At 35.1% G+C, this 16382-nt stretch overlaps 1 protein-coding gene across 3 annotated transcripts in view; it reads right to left on the reverse strand.

Annotated features, from left to right (window-relative positions):
- LOC131073146 (GPI ethanolamine phosphate transferase 2) overlaps positions 1-16382 on the reverse strand; it is a 142779-nt gene that overhangs the window by 33708 nt on the left and 92689 nt on the right. For all 3 annotated transcript variants that reach the window (XM_058009627.2, XM_058009571.2, XM_058009697.2), the window contains one exon: positions 7490-7586. In XM_058009627.2, coding sequence (XP_057865610.2) covers positions 7490-7586 — 97 coding nt within the window. The remainder of the gene's footprint in view (positions 1-7489; positions 7587-16382) is intronic.

The following is a 16382-nucleotide window of genomic DNA, read 5'->3' on the forward strand; positions in this document are numbered from 1 at the left end:
CGAGTTCGATTTTTGAAATGTTTATTGAAACTAGGCCAAACATCAAATAATGAACAAGTCTTCAAAGACTAATGGGCGAAGAACCAAGAATGTTTTGAAACCTATGTACGGACAAAACATCGTTTCGCAAACTACTTCATCTCCCAACAATCAAACAAAATTAAATATTTTAGCCAATAGATGCAAAGCTACAAAGGTTTGAAAACCTATTATGTTTATCGAAAGGTTCTCAATCTTGGTTGGATTCTTGCTTTTCTCTTGCTTTATGAAAGGTTACTTCAAAAAGAAAAAACACACAAAACAATTCTTTAAATAGAGAGTTGTCACCAACTTGAATGAAAATAATCCTATGTCAGAAGAAGTACAAAGGTGACTTAAATGCGCCTCGAAAGTATAATTTATGCAATTTGAAAACATAATTGACACCCAAATTTGACAAATACTCGGGACTCAAATGCCAGAGTGTGATAGACAAAGAAGTAGCTTCACAACAGCAGTCATTCGAAGATTGTTGTATATGAAACCAGTAAGTTCTCAAAGTCCTTTGTAGTAATAGGGAATTCAAAATTTCTATAGCTAAGAATTGTGTTACTGGCACCCAATTGGTGTTCATTAGCTAAATATCTATTAAAATTTTCCAATTTCTCAAAGTTTGCTTCTATAACTCTTCCATCTGAAACAAAATGAGAACAAAGTATTTGGGGTATGAGCATCTAGCTAGCTTTTCAAGCTCAATGCCTGAAATAGGAGATACAATGTTAGGGCATGTAAATTAGTATGAGTCTCGAGACGGTTAAACAGCCCTAAAAAAGACCCAATTACCCAATGAGTAATTGAAAGTGGATTAATGCAAGCGGCCACCTTCCCTATTGCAGTCCAATGCCCGGACCTAGTATTGGAAGGCATAACCCGATACGACCCCAACAATAGATAAATAAGAAAAGTGGATGATGAGTTACTAAATACTATCAACAAGAAACCATCTTGACAAGTATTGGCATCCCACCAAACAAGAAGTATGCACACTTTGATATCCCCATCTCATATTCCACATTTAGTAAAAAGAAAACTACATATAAGAATGTCAGCACCAAGAAGTCGTTATTGAAAACCAAAGGAGGAAGTTCTCAACTGCTGAAGAATTTGCAAAGGGCTCACTTCTCTCATGAGATAGCTGAGATCATGGTATTGTTGCATGGGGTTAAGGGGAGTCAGACGGTGCACTTCTTGGAAGACTGGATGTATTTCTTTATCCAAGTCATTACCGACAGTAAACAATACTTGGAATAGGCCCAAATTATCAGTTGATCAAATTCACTCCGAAATGGTGAGGTTTCCTTAGAGCCAACAATTTTACATGTCCTCATGCCCCTTTTAGTGCTTAGCCTACATTGGAGAATGGCCATTTAGAAGCGTCTTTAAACAAGGCCAATAGTAGCATTGTCTTAAAATCTTGAATGTTGTCACGGTAGATGAAAAATGGCCCCCACAAGCTTCGTCATGAAAAGATTTTAGGAGTTTTTGTTCTTGTTCCCTATCAACACACCTCGAGAAAGTTCCAACTAACCTCTTTTATATAGTGTCATTCCATATGACGTATTTCAAAGCCTTTATCTTTAGGTTCCTCTTTTCTCTAGGAGATAAGGTGCTCAGAACACAAAAAAAATTATTTGATCTTCTAATATTTGGCAAGCATGCAAAATAGTATCATATCCAATCAAAATTGTCCGAGCTCCATAAAATCTTTTCAAACAGTATTTAAAGCATAACTGTACAAATATCTCCTTCAATAATCAGTTTCAAATTTAAAAAATAATTTAAAGCATAAAATCTTTTCAAACAGTATTTAAAGCATAACTCTATAACCAGTTCTATTGCTTTGCCTGTATCAGAGAATGGTCGGGTTTGGAACATATGCCCTTGACCGTGGACATTCAAATAAATGATTCTTACCCTCAGCTTAAATTGAGAAATAGCTATGATCATTATAATTTATAACAGAATGAACGACGTGTTCACCATGAAGCTAGTTAGGGAACACAACTCGAAGGATGTCTCAAGAGGCTATGCAGCTGGTAAATGTGTAAGGTAATTATTTTATCCAATTCAAGACCTTTTCTTATTTAAGAATAGGAGGATTTGCTGACACTACTGTGAAATTGCCAAGGTATGTAGAAGATAGATTTGTGTTAATTGAACTCTGCAAATAAATAAAAGAGGTGAATTAAGTGTTCTGATACAAACAAGTCAGGTATTGGCTTCCCCATTGATCTTGGCTATTATTCATGTCAATCTAATTCTTATACTCTTAACCTGAAAAGGAACATGTCTAAGTAATCTATTGTAATGTCCCCACTTCCTGAGTGATCTACCAGGATGGAGATTCACCTATCATTTGTCTCCACGGGTGAATTTAGTGGTTGGAGATGAGTTGCTTACCAAAGGAAGTTCTATACTTAGTCATTTTTATGACTTTGGTAAGTTAATAAAATAACTTTATAATTAAAGATACTTTTTCTAAAAATAGAAAAGTAAATAAGTTATAAGATGATTATTAAAAAACTTTATGTTTTCACCATGGCACCCTTTTCTAAGTTGTTTTTTTAATCAAAAGGTGGCCCCACTTTAATGATGAGATTACCCATACTTGGGCGTACCTTTTTGGAGGTTTAAGATTCCATGGGAATCTTTCTAAGATGCCATGAGAAGTTTGAATTAGGGTTGGAGAGGTAAAAAGAAGGTTTGGGGGTAATTGGAGAGCATTCTGAATTTTATTTTTACATCTAATTTTGAAGGTTCATGTCTGCAATATGGCAGAGAACAGCAAATTGGAGACAGCATCCTCTGATTTGTAGTGGAAGGACGAAAACCCTTTCATTGTGACACCGCGTGGGAGCTATATCAGCTTGCATATGACCAATAGAGGGTCAAATCAGCAGGCATTTGTCAGTTACAGCAGTATAGGAGGCAACCAATCAGATCTGGGCAAGGTTCCATCAGCAAATAATAGATTTGATATTGTTTTATGCAGACCGTACCTTTCCCAGCAGGGCCGTACCACTTACTTTGCCTGGGGAAGCCAAATAAATAAATTAAGGGTTAATTAGTTGGTTCGAGTGATCAGATTTTATTGTTATCAGCAAATAAGAATAATCCAATAGCTTCTTTGGTGGAAGGACGTCAATTCTGATCTACAACAGCAAAACAGTGGAAAAATGGGCTAATTTTGGAGATCTTGCCTAGCAAGATTTCAGGATTCATACCAGACTTGGGGTTTCTTTATCAAAAGGTTTTAGATAATTATCCTAGAGTGAAATAAAGTCATTTGCAACCATTAAAATCATCTGGAGGTGCTTGGTTCAGTCATCCCTCGTTCCAGGCTTATATTCCACCTTCAAACCCCAGCGCTGGACTTCCGGTAGGCCTTAATTGGCTTAGTTTGCTAAGAATAGACATTTCAAATTTATATGTACTTGCTGCAATTAAAAATCAAAAGTTTGAATTTCATTTCCAACTCAATATTTATTGTATTGCATTTATTATATTTTCGTGCATTGTCAAAATTCCAAAAAAATAACAAAAAATTGAAAAACCACAAACTCCCAAAAAACACTTTTCGCTGGTCAAAGAATTTGAATTTGAAAACAATCAGCAGTTTGGATAAGATATCTAGTCAGGGATCTTTCATCTATTGACTACTATGTTGCAAGAAAACCTTTTGACAGTAAGAACTATGTGAGTGAAAATTTAAAATGGGGTAAAGGGTTCACTCAGATCCCTTGGTTAGAAGATTATTGGGCTGACTGCAACGGTGATGTTGAAGTAAGGAAGAGGGATTGGAGCAGATTGACCCTAAAGAAAATTGTCTCTTTTAATGTTAGATTGAATTTTATTGGCATTCAAGATGATAAGACTGATGTAGTTGACACAATTTACATTAATCAAGTACAAATGCAGCGACCGAAACCTTTATATTGGGGACTAAACAAACCTGACACAATAGAACAACTGTTAATAGTAGTCCTTAAAAGGACTAAGAAATGGTTAGAAAGGAAAACAACAGAAAAGTCAGGAGGAGAAGTTCAGACCTCACAAGCACCACGAGGTCAAAGTCAAACACAAGGTTCTCATGATCAAAATCCAGTTGACATTAATTCATCACCTTTACAACAAAGTGTGACCATAACTGTTGCATCAAATGGAGGTGATGAAGAACCTCCAGGAAAGGTAAAGGGAATTAAGAAGACATGTGAAAATTCTCCTGCCAAAAACACTAGAATTACTAGAAGTAGAAGCAAAAGACTGCCAAAGGAGATGCTAATAGAAGATCTTACAGGAGAAAACAGGGATCTTCCCCCATTACAAGAAGTAATTCTTGATCCCCTTGATACCTCTAATCTTAGTTTACCAACTGCTAATACATCCACCCAGTCAACTCTTCAGCCACCATTATCTAGTCAAAGCCCTTTTTTAGGAGAGCCTTGCATTATCGTCCTCTTGGTTCCAAAACAGTAGACCAAGAGACTACTACTTCCACTGATTGGTTAGAGCAATCTCTAACCAAGAAGAGGAAAATAGAGCCTGTCAATTTGCCAGAACAAGATGTAGTAGGTTATTTCTCACACAAAGTTCCAAGGACAAAGAAGCAAAAAGTTACCTCTAAGCTTATGGAGGATCCCAATACTAGAAATCTATGTGTAAAAATAGCCCAACTACTTGAACAACAAGAAAAAGATCAAATTTATACCAAAGACTTTACGATTAAAAAGGTTTATCTAGGGCCATCCTCAACAGAAGGAGATCTCCACAACTTCCATCTGTTGGCTTGAAAAGTAATGGGAAGGATTGAGAAAGATGGAAAAGACAACAGGGATCTTAAGCAATTGGTACAAGCATTGACAGCTTATAATACAAATCTAGTAGATCCTACTTCTGAATCAATTAGCCAGGCCACTATCAGCCAAGAAATAGTTAACAAATTGCAAAACCATAAAACACTTGGGAAGGCAACAAAGGAATGGGCAAAAAGAATTATTGAAGATGGAATCCAATATATTCCTGAGATTAAGAAGATATAGGATGAAGCGATTGTATTGAGGAAAGAGACTAACGCTAATATGTCGAATGTCAAAACAAAAGGTGAGATCTAACAGCATGCATATAATGGTATCAAAGAGGGTATGGAATTTGGAGTGGATAAATTTGTTGCAGAAACATCAATTGCCAACCTCATTAGGAACAAATGCGTAGTATGGAAAAGGAGAATAGAATGGAAGGCCACTTTCTTAAGACAGAGCACAGGAGAGAACTACAAGTTTCTTAAGGAACGTGATTCAATTATTGAAGAAATTCAAAGGGAATTCCAAGTATTCCAGGTGCAATTGACGAAGGAAGATGGCATAGAAATGGAAATGGCGGAGTCCATGATGAATTGCTTAACAAAAATGATTGAAGATGTGACAAATTCGGTGTCAATAGGTGTAGACAATCTCAGTAAGTTAGCCACCATTGACTCTATGCTTACAATGTGTGCAGAATCCTCTACAGGCTATTTAGACTAAATGGATAATGTAAGAGCAGGGAGAAAGCTGTGGAAGCTTAGAATCTAGAATGTGGGTATTCCTGAGCAATGCAAGGTCCCAGTTATAACACAAGCTTACAAAGACCTGAAGGCAAGAAATGCTACATCAGCAGTTGGCCAGAGCAATGATACCAATGCAAACCCATCTTCCTAGCCGTGAAGCAACATGAAAATGTCAATGTTTATGATTGTTTTATTACAAAGACATTATGTTTTAAATTCTAATTATGTTTTAAAGACTTCGTTGTGGTTACTCAGTTATTTGAAACTGATTACCGATGGAGACAGATATACAATTATGCTTAATATACTGTTTGAAAAGATTTTATTGAGGTTGGACAATTTTGATAGGATTTGATACTATTTTGCATGCTTGCCAAATATTAGAAGATCAAAAAAAAAAAATTGATGTGCTTCCAAATAATCTCTTTGTTTGTGTCCATTGAGTTGAGATTCCATCTTATATGTGATTTAGTCAGTGTGCTTACGCATGTTGAATGATCTCTTGAAAGTTGTAGCATTTGTTTTATTTCAAGCGCTCTTATCTTCACATTGATGTTCAGATCTGTGAATGTTTACATCAATGCTAGTTATCTTTTAAGTTGTATGGTCTAAATTCCAACTTTCAATTGTGAGCATTTCAATTTGTGTTGAAAATTGTGGTCTATAGCTTGAATTGGATGGTTTATGAATCTGAAGTTCGTAAAATAAATCACTTGTTTGTTGAAATTACAGTTATTTGCACTTGTCATATCTTGAAATTACAGTTATATGCAAGTGCGAGTGCCTTTCCGGCTTTCTGGTAAAAAGCATACATCATATTTATTTTTATTTTCAAATAATTAATTGCTGATCTTATGTGGGAGTTGTACCATTAAAATATTGAGGGAGATTAACATATAATCTGCCCAACTGTTAGTTGCAAGTTTGTCCTTCAATCCGAGTATATAGAGTCAATGCTTGGGAATTAGTTTAGAAGGACAAATATGTTAACCAACAATATCTATGCCAAGTTTCGAGGTATTCAATGCCCACGCACAGTTTGGACCATTGTTTGGGAGATTTTTGGAAATCCACATGTTCTTCCATTCCTAGATGATCCTACCTCAGATTGCCTTATTCCACTTGACGATGTTGACAATTTTCCCTTTGATGATGGTAACTTAGAGGAGTTTGAATATGAAGTAGCAATTGAGAGTTATTATGATCCAAGACTCCTCCTGCAGCTCCTACTTCTCTAGTTGACATCACAAATTCATCTCTTGTTAACGATACATTGCAAGAGGTATCTATTTGTCTTCCTGATTGGGATTCCTATTTGCCAAAGATTGGTTCATTGTTTGTGGAGTCTCACATTACAGATTTGGGGGACACATTTGAGGGTAAATGTTAATACAGTTTCTTTATTTCGTTCTATTGCTAACTATATTGTTTTTAGCCTCACTTATAAGACTTGCTTTATATTATTTGAATGTGAAATATACTAACTATATTGTGAAATATACTAAACTGCCTCACTTATATGAATTGAAATTAGAAACAAAACAAGGGGATAAAAAATGAAAAGCTACAAAAAGCAATCATAAAAAAGGTAATATTGGAAAATATTTCAAAAAGAGCAATGAATGCTGGAAAATATTGCAATTCACAACTGCCTAAATGTGACAAGAAATACAAATAAAAGCAAAGGATGTTCAAACATAAAATACTAAATTATAAACCTAATAAAAACTTATTTATCAACTCCATGTTGGAATTTTAATAAAATTGTAATACAAAATATTCTTGCCTATCCAGTTTATAATACAAAAAATGCAATAAGCAAAACAATGGAACTGCATATATTTGACTGAAAATTTTGAGAAAGATCAAGCTAAATGAAGTGGAAAACTTGCATTATTAACATACCGGTGAATGAATAAAAAAGATGTGGAAGCAAAACACCAATGTTATTTTGTGGTATCGGCACACCTAGAAGAAGAGCTAATGTTGGTGCAATGTCAACCTGGAAAGGAAATAAAATGAAACTTCAGTTATATGCACACAAAACCAATGAGATATAAAACAGCAATAAAGGTAACAATGTGCTCAATAAAAATCTAGAAGATATTTAAACAACATAAAGATCAAGGGGAGTAGGTGAGCCAATAATGTATATATGCTTTCTAAAGAAACAAAAATAAGGATGAGAACTCTAGAAAAGAAAAAGGCGTAGTAGTATGCCAGCCATCGCTATAAACTCCTAATATCCATAATTATGGTGTAATTAGTTCTATCTTTAAGGAACCTGTTGTGACCTTTTTCACACATCGCCTCATTGCAAATGGGGACCCACCCTTTTTTTTTGCTTTTTAGAGTTTTGCCTTGGCGTCGCAATTGCTAATCACTAGTCTTTTTGCCATGAGGAATTAGAGTTTTTGAGAAGTCATCCAGGTCAATTAGGGAAATCATGCTCGGAATAATGTCCGGGCATCATTAAAGTGCTCGAGAGGCCCAAAGGACGAAAAACGCAATTGCTTAGGGTCAATTCTGACACTTTCCTATTTTTGTGGGATTCTGCTTTTTTTATTTTTGGCACTTTGGGACCAATCGGGGAAACAGATTTTTCACTTGCTTTTTGTTTTCTTCAGCTTTTTTGAAAGTTGACCTAGGATTGGGTCCCTTAGGTCATGGCAACAGCATTCCTATCTTCAGAATCAAAAATTTGTGTCTCCAAGTGTAAAAAGCAGGGTAAAATCTCTGGACAAAATGTTCATTCAGATGTTCCAGATAAACATGCATAATGACAAGCAAACCATGAAGTCCGCCAAGGACAAGTTCAAATGGAGATAGCAATGGAAGAAATTCAAAGTGTTTGGCCAAACATGAAGTTCGCCATGCCAAAGGTGAAGATGGCAGATCATGTGCAAAGTCCGCCATGGAGTGGCATACAAAAGTTGAAGTCCGCCTTGCACATGGCAAGACAACCTTAAGGTCCCCTATGTCAAGATGCAAGGGACATTGCAAGGTAAGTGTCAAGTCCGCCTTGCACGTGGCAAGACAACCTCAAAGTCTGCCCTAGCATATGCACAATGGCATGCAAGTCATGAAGTCCACCTTGCACAATGGCATGTCAATGTTGAAGTCCGCCCAAGGAGATAAGCAAAAAAAAAAAACAATATGCGAGACAAATGTCTAGTCCACCCAAACATGGCTTAAGAAGTGCAAAGTCTACCTTGCACAATGGCATGCAAGTCATGAAATCTGCTCAAAGTAGGAGTTTCCAACGTCCAAGCCATCATGAACTCCGCTCAAGGTAGGAGTTTCCAACGTCCAAGCAATCATGAAGTCTGCCCAAACATGGCATGAAACACTCAAAGTCCGCCAAAAAAAAAAATCAAAAAATTGGCTAAGTGTTGATACCTTGGGGAGAAAAAATTCAGAAAATTGGCTAAGTGTTGATACCTTGCGGAGAAAAAATTCAGAAAGTTGGCTTGTTGATGATTGTAGCCTCGATCAGATTAATCTAACCGATGAAATCATATATGTGAACATTTGATATCTATCCTTTCATATAGTCTGATCGATGTATTTAACTTGATGATGTTAATCATAACATGATTATGAATAATCATGTATATATATATTTAATGATATATATGTATATATATAATTAAATATACACATACATGATTATGATCATTATATATAAATCATGTAATTCTGGAGATGATTATAATCATCATTGCAAATCACCGATCTGCCTGTGATTGAATGATAAAGTGAATCGATCATACTTTGGATCGATTAAAGAACAATATTATGTACTTAATCATTAATGAAGTCAATTATGTGAATCGACTAATCTGATTATGTATCAATTAAAAGTCTAACCAATATCGATTATGTAAATCGATTATACATTAAACTATGTATAAATTGTATCATGCTGATTCGATTATGAGAATCGAATTATTTATTATTGGTTATGAACATCGAATATATTGATCAATGGAATGATCAATATAATGAATCGATCATCCTGCTAAACAGATTGGTATTACTATGCTGTTTAATATCAACGATTATGTAATCGTTCATTGCTATTTAGTAGAGCATGTCTATGAAGAGACATGACTCCACGTGAACATAGTTCATGTGGAGGCATGTCTATTCATTGATATGTCTAATCAAAAACATATATAATATGGATGAATTTGATTCTAATGGTAAGTACAGAAATCAATAAGTGCAAGCCAAAGATATACACAACAAACAGTATAGAGAGCAATCGACATATGGAAGTTAATATTAAGTACAGTCAAGATTAGTGATTAAAGCGGAGAATATTGTGAGAGAAGATAGAGCGATCTGCAGCGTGAGAAGTCTGTCATATACGAACTTGGATAGTTCGATATACTGTGTAATCAGCATTGATAAATTCTGATAAATACAACAGTGAATAAGGTCGACATTATATTGCAATCTCTTCATATTGTTTACTTCTCCATATCATCAGTATTGATATTATAATTTCTGCAGATTGACATGTATATATGTTAATATTCAAGAAGAAACTATAAAGACTTTGTGATCAATATCTTATATAGAAAAATTAAAATACCATAACCTCTAAATCTGATCAAACATTAACATGGTATCAAAGCTAGCATAAGGAAAGATGCGATCAGATGTGAATGGTGTTAGATTTGAGGACCGACTTGAAGGAGCTGCAAATTTTGTATCTTGGAAATTTAGAATCATGCTTGCACTAAAAGAACATGATTTGAATACATTTATGGAGAAGGCAATACCTATACCTGAGGAAGATGATGAGAAACTTATATGGACAAAGAACAACAACAAAGCTATGAAGATACTAGTGGATGCAGTGAAGGATCATATAGTTCCAATCATATCCAAACTAGATACAACATATCAAATGTTCACAACTCTAGAGAACATGTATGAAATAAATAATACTAGCAGGGCTCTGGCTTTAAAACAGCAACTCCACCATGTCAAAATGAACAAGGGAGAAACCATCACATCTTACTTCATGAGGATAACAGAATTAAGAGATCAGCTGTCCACCATTGGACACATGATTGAGAGCAAGGAGTTATCCATGCTGGCCCTTAACGAACTCCCTACATCTTGGGAAGGATTCATCCAAGGGATAAGCGCTCGATCTAAACTTCCTAAGTTTGATCATCTAAAAACTGATTGCATTCAAGAAGAGTCGAGACTGATCACAAAAGGGATTGGACAAAGCTCCACGAATGAGGACATTCATGTACTAGCCACACACTCCACCAAGAAGAAGGGAAAGAAAGGATACTTCAAAAGGAAGAAAGACAGAGATCAAATGGTGTTTCTACATCCAAGAGAAGGAAGGATATTTCAGAAATCCAATGCTTTAGATGTGACAAATATGGTCACTATGCAATGCAATGTCCTACCAAGACTATGCCTCAAGCTTCCATTGCGGATGTTGGTGAAACTCTTCCACAAAAGGATTCAGATGGATTCATATCTGACTTGAAAGAGATAAGTTCTTCTTTTATGATTGAATAATGTTCATGAATTTCATATGTAGTTATTAATTCGTGCAATTAAATTATGCGTGTTATTTGTGAATCAACATTGTTAGCAGATGTTTGTTTACAACAAGCTGCATATGGATATCCTATGGTTAAATTTCTTCAATTTACTATGAGAAACTTATCTCCTACATACAAGACCTCCTTAGGATCACAACTTGTGAAATTTTGAACTTCTATTTGTGATGTAGAGATTGAAATTCATTTCCATTTTAATATTTACCTGCTAAAGTGCAAATAGTCCATTGGAGGTAATTATTGAGGCATTCGTACAAGGGATGATGACATCTAGGGTTACAAAGCAAAGTTGAGACAAGAGGGCTCTCCAAGTGAGAGGGAGCATACTGCTAGGGGATTTTGTTCTAAATCTCAGGACAGTCATATTCCTGTGACGGTCATATTAATTCAGAGGGAGTGGACCTTACACTTTCAGACATATGAGGATCATTCCAGAAAATGAAAGTCTCCTGAAGCAAGATATCGTCCATGATTGGGTCCATGTGAGCAAGGGATGCTTCAGTGACAGAGGGAGCAACTAAGAAGATATGCTTCGATTGATATCTAAGGATCTTGGTCATATTAATTCAGAGGGAGTGGACCATGTCATGATGGCTTCACTAGTGATCAGTCCAAAGATTATGATTCATGGGATGGAGTCCCATGTAAACTGGAAGGCCCTTTATGCTGACTCCTAAGTCATGATATTTCCAGATAGATGAATACTTGATGAGCTTGGAATACACCAAGAGTGATGCATGTGGAGGTCATGTGGAAAGGTATGTTATTCAGTTAAGAAACATTAGTACTAATGAATTGACAGCAAAAATTCTCACCAAGCCTCTCTCCCAAATAAAGTTTGTGTACTTTCGAGATAAGCTTGGTATGGTGGAAAATGTAGCCCTAGCTGAGATTCTGTCTGGGCATCATTGATTTGGTTGTATTGTTTATTATACTAATGTATTCTTTCTTATTATAAGATGTTTAAAGTGTAAACTCTTATTAATGCAACTTATTAATCTGATATGGTTCATGATTAATGTCATGTGTGTGACTCCATGACAACATTGATTCAGTGCTTGATGAGCCCCTGTGAACATTGTTGAAAGGTGACGACTTTTCAATAATGAACACTTGTAATTGTTTGATATTGTAAGATGACGACTTTACAATGATCAACTTCACCATCATGATGGATATCATGAGACTTGATATCCGTGGACATGTCATGATAGTTAGTATTTCTAAGGATATTATGGTAGATATCAGGAGACTTGATATTATTAAATAAACCAAAAAGTTTTTAAGAGATAGTCATGGTGGATATTATGTGACTTAATATCCGTGGATATGCCATGATCTGATATCCTTATGGTAGACATCATGAGACATGATGCCAGTGCACATACCATAAATATGGATATTTTGTGAGTTATGGTGAATATCATGTGACTTGATCTTTTTTGTTCTTGCCATAAACTCCGGATATCACGGTGAGGTGATATATCTTCCTCTACACAATAAATGGACTAATTGTGTTTCATTATTGGATAGATTTAATCCTCCCTAGCTAGGAGGGAGTGTTGATGATTGTAGCTTCGGTCAGATTAATCTAACCGATGAAGTCATATATGTGAACATTTGATATCTGTCCTTTCATATAGTCTGATCAATGTATTTACCTTGATGATGTTAATCATAACATGATTATGAATAATCATGTATATATATTTAATTATATATATGGATATATATAATTAAATATACACATACATGATTATGATCATTATATATAAATCATGTAATTCTGGAGATGATTATAATCATCATTGCAAATCACCGATCTGCCTGTGATTGAATGATAAAGTGAATCGATCATACTTTGGATCGATTAAAGAACAATATTATGTACTTAATCATTAATGAAGTCGATTATGTGAATCGACTAATCTGATTATGTATCAATTAGAAGTCTAACCAATATCGATTATGGAAATCAATTATACATTAAACTAACTATGTATAAATTGTATCATGCTGATTCGATTATGAGAATCGAATTATTTATAATTGGTTATGAAGATCGAATATATTGATCAATGGAATGATCAATATAATGAATCGATCATCCTGCTAAACAGATTGGTATTACTATGCTGTTTAATATCAACGATTATGTAATCGTTCATTGCTGTTTAGTAGAGCATGTCTATGAAGAGACATGACTCCACGTGAACATAGTTCATGTGGAGGCATGTCTATTCATAGATATGTCTAATCAAAAACATATATAATATGGATGAATTCGATTCTAATGGTAAGTACAGAAATCAATAAGTGCAGGCCAAAGATATACACAACAAACATTATAGAGAGCAGTCGACATATGGAAGTTAATATAAGTACAGTCAAGATTAGTTATTAAAGCGGAGAATATTGTGAGAGAAGATAGAGCGAGCTGCAGTGTGAGAAGTCTGTCATATACGAAATTGGATAGTTCGATATACTGTGTAATCAGCATTGATAAATTCTGATAAATACAACGGTGAATAAGGTTGACATTATATTGCAATCTCTTCATATTGTTTACTTCTCCATATCATCAGTATTGATATTATAATTTCTGCAGATTGACATATATATGTGTTAATATTCAAGAAGAAATTATAAAGACTTTGTGATCAATATCTTATATAGAAAAATTAAAATACCATAACCTCTAAATCTGATCAAACATTAACATGGCTGTGTGTTAAAACCTTGGGAAGAAAAAATTCAGAAAATTGGCTAAGTGTTGATACCTTGGGGAGAAAAAATTCAGAAAAAATGGCTAAGTGTGGAGTTTTCCACAACAAAAGAGTCAAATTTTGACTAAGTGTTGGAAAGGAAATAGGAAGAATGAAGAAGAATAAAGAGGAAAAGTAAAGAGGAAATGAATAAAATCCTTGTCCAAGGATGGAGTCTGCCCTACTTAAAACAAGCCAAATTCAGAATTGAAGGCAAATCCACAGGCAAAGTTCATCCGAGCATAGAGATGGCCAAAATCTTGGCTAAAGTTAAAAGGTCTGCATGAAGGTGTTACAAAATGAAATTGCATAGCCAAAATTTGGCTAAGTATGAGAAATACTTCACACAGAAAATTCCAATTTCAAGGCACAGAGAAACTCTTCTCCAAATTCAAAGCACTTGAAAGAATTTCAAGGCATCAAGAAAGGAAAGTCATCAGACTTAGTGAAAATATAGGAAAAAACTTCGGACTTCTTGGGGGATTTCATCTACAATCCTAGACCTATTGAGGCAATCAAGGCAACTTCTTGAGGGATCTCATCTCCTAAAGAATTGAAGACAAGCTCCCAACTAGAATCAGATAGTGACAAGAAAAGTATTCCAAACAAATTTCCATACTTAAACAATTTATTGACACAAATTGGAGACTTCAAAGGAATAACATCAGTCCAATTCAAGCAGGAGGAATTTCAAAGCAATCAGGGAAGAAAATTTTAATAACTTCAAGTACAGATATTTGCTCCAAGGAGAGACTTCCAGACCTCAAAGATTCAAATGCAAGTGAGAAGAAGAAATCAAAATCTCAAAAGGAATCCAAGATCAAAGCTAAGAAGAAGCAAGCACAAAAGACAAAGTCGTCGACAAGGAAAGATATTCTAAGGCAAGTACGCAGAAGAAGAACAAAGTGACCAAGGAGGATATCCAACATGCTGAGGCAGCGCCTCGTCATCTTCCAACCAATCAAATTGTTCCAAGTCAACACGTCCAAATTCAATGAACCTGACTTATCCACAGAAGATTCTAGAAAGCACACACCACAATGCAACAACCTTCTATTTTTAGCAAGGGAGGCAAGTTTCCCCAGATGTAATTTTCTCATTGGTCAAGGGGTAGTTAGTTGTAACAAACCCTAATTAGGGTTTTAATTTGTAATCTCGACCGTTGATTCAAAATTAATCTTGGCCATTGAATTGTAATTGAAGAGCCTATAAATTGAGCTCGCCCCTCATTTGCAAAACATGGGAGCATGTTGCAAAACATTTTAAGATAAGCAAATTGTTGTTCATGACTGCCAAAGTAATAAGTAATGCATTGTTCAAATTGATGGTGATTACTTCTATTATTTTGGAGTTTACATGGTTCTTATCCCTCATCATAGTTTAGATTTTATTTTGTGTATGTTAGACGAATGCAAGATTTGATAAGTGTTGATTTATGGTGAATCTTTTGCTCATACTTTTGATGAACAGATGATTTTTGTTCATTGTGTAAAGCTAGTCTGAGCTTACTTTGTGGATGCTTAACTTCTGTCTGGATGAATATTGTTCAATTTTATGGTAGTTATTCATGACATGAAAATCATAAGCACATCCCTTGAAGATTGCACCCACTTTGTGCAGTTATCCTAGTGTGGCAAAGCAAAGCATGGTTATTGGTTTCACCTAGTCAATACCGTCTCTTGAATTCTTAGGAATAGATTAGAGCTTCTAAACCCCTATCTCTTTTTCAGTTTTCTTGAAATCTATGATCCAAGACCCAAATGATAGAGCTTCATTGTCTAGACCTTCATTGTGAATTGAACGAGCCAAGCGTAAGTCCCTTTGTGTATTACCAGCATATCACAACGCCCATTGAGCTTATCCACATGTCAAGACCTGACAAAAGAAACCTTGGAATCGCCATATGATCTTCTCGCAATCTTAGCATATGTGGTGATTTTGTTCAAGAGAGGATAGAGTGTCTTTGGACATTTTATTCTGTGTTCGATGGGTAACAAAACACACACCAACAAAACAGCTATTCATTGCGCCTATTATAATTCAAAATACATAATGAGAATATTGTGCCCAAATAATATTTTTGTATTATGTCAAGTTTCAAAACTAAAACCTTGTCTATCCATCCTTTTGAATTGTCATTGTTTTCAATTTTTTTAGTAAAGACCTTCAAAAGGTTAGATGAGACTGTGCGTCCAATAAGAAACAAACAATGATGGCATTCAAAGAAATATTAGCATGTAAAAATAGCTCACAGACAGAAGTCTAAAGGTTTTCGATCATAAAATCACAAAAAAGGTGCTCTAGTACTCAAGGAAAAATGACAAACTGCTTGACAAAGCCCACCTAAGGCATGAAAGAAAGTCAAGCATAAAAATTGCAATGCACCTTTTAGTGGTTTGAACCTAGCAAAATTCTAGCTAAAAGCAATAGACAGAC

The sequence above is a fragment of the Cryptomeria japonica genome, chromosome 3 (genome assembly GCF_030272615.1).
Source record: "Cryptomeria japonica chromosome 3, Sugi_1.0, whole genome shotgun sequence".
In the NCBI taxonomy this organism is placed as follows: Eukaryota; Viridiplantae; Streptophyta; class Pinopsida; order Cupressales; family Cupressaceae; genus Cryptomeria; species Cryptomeria japonica.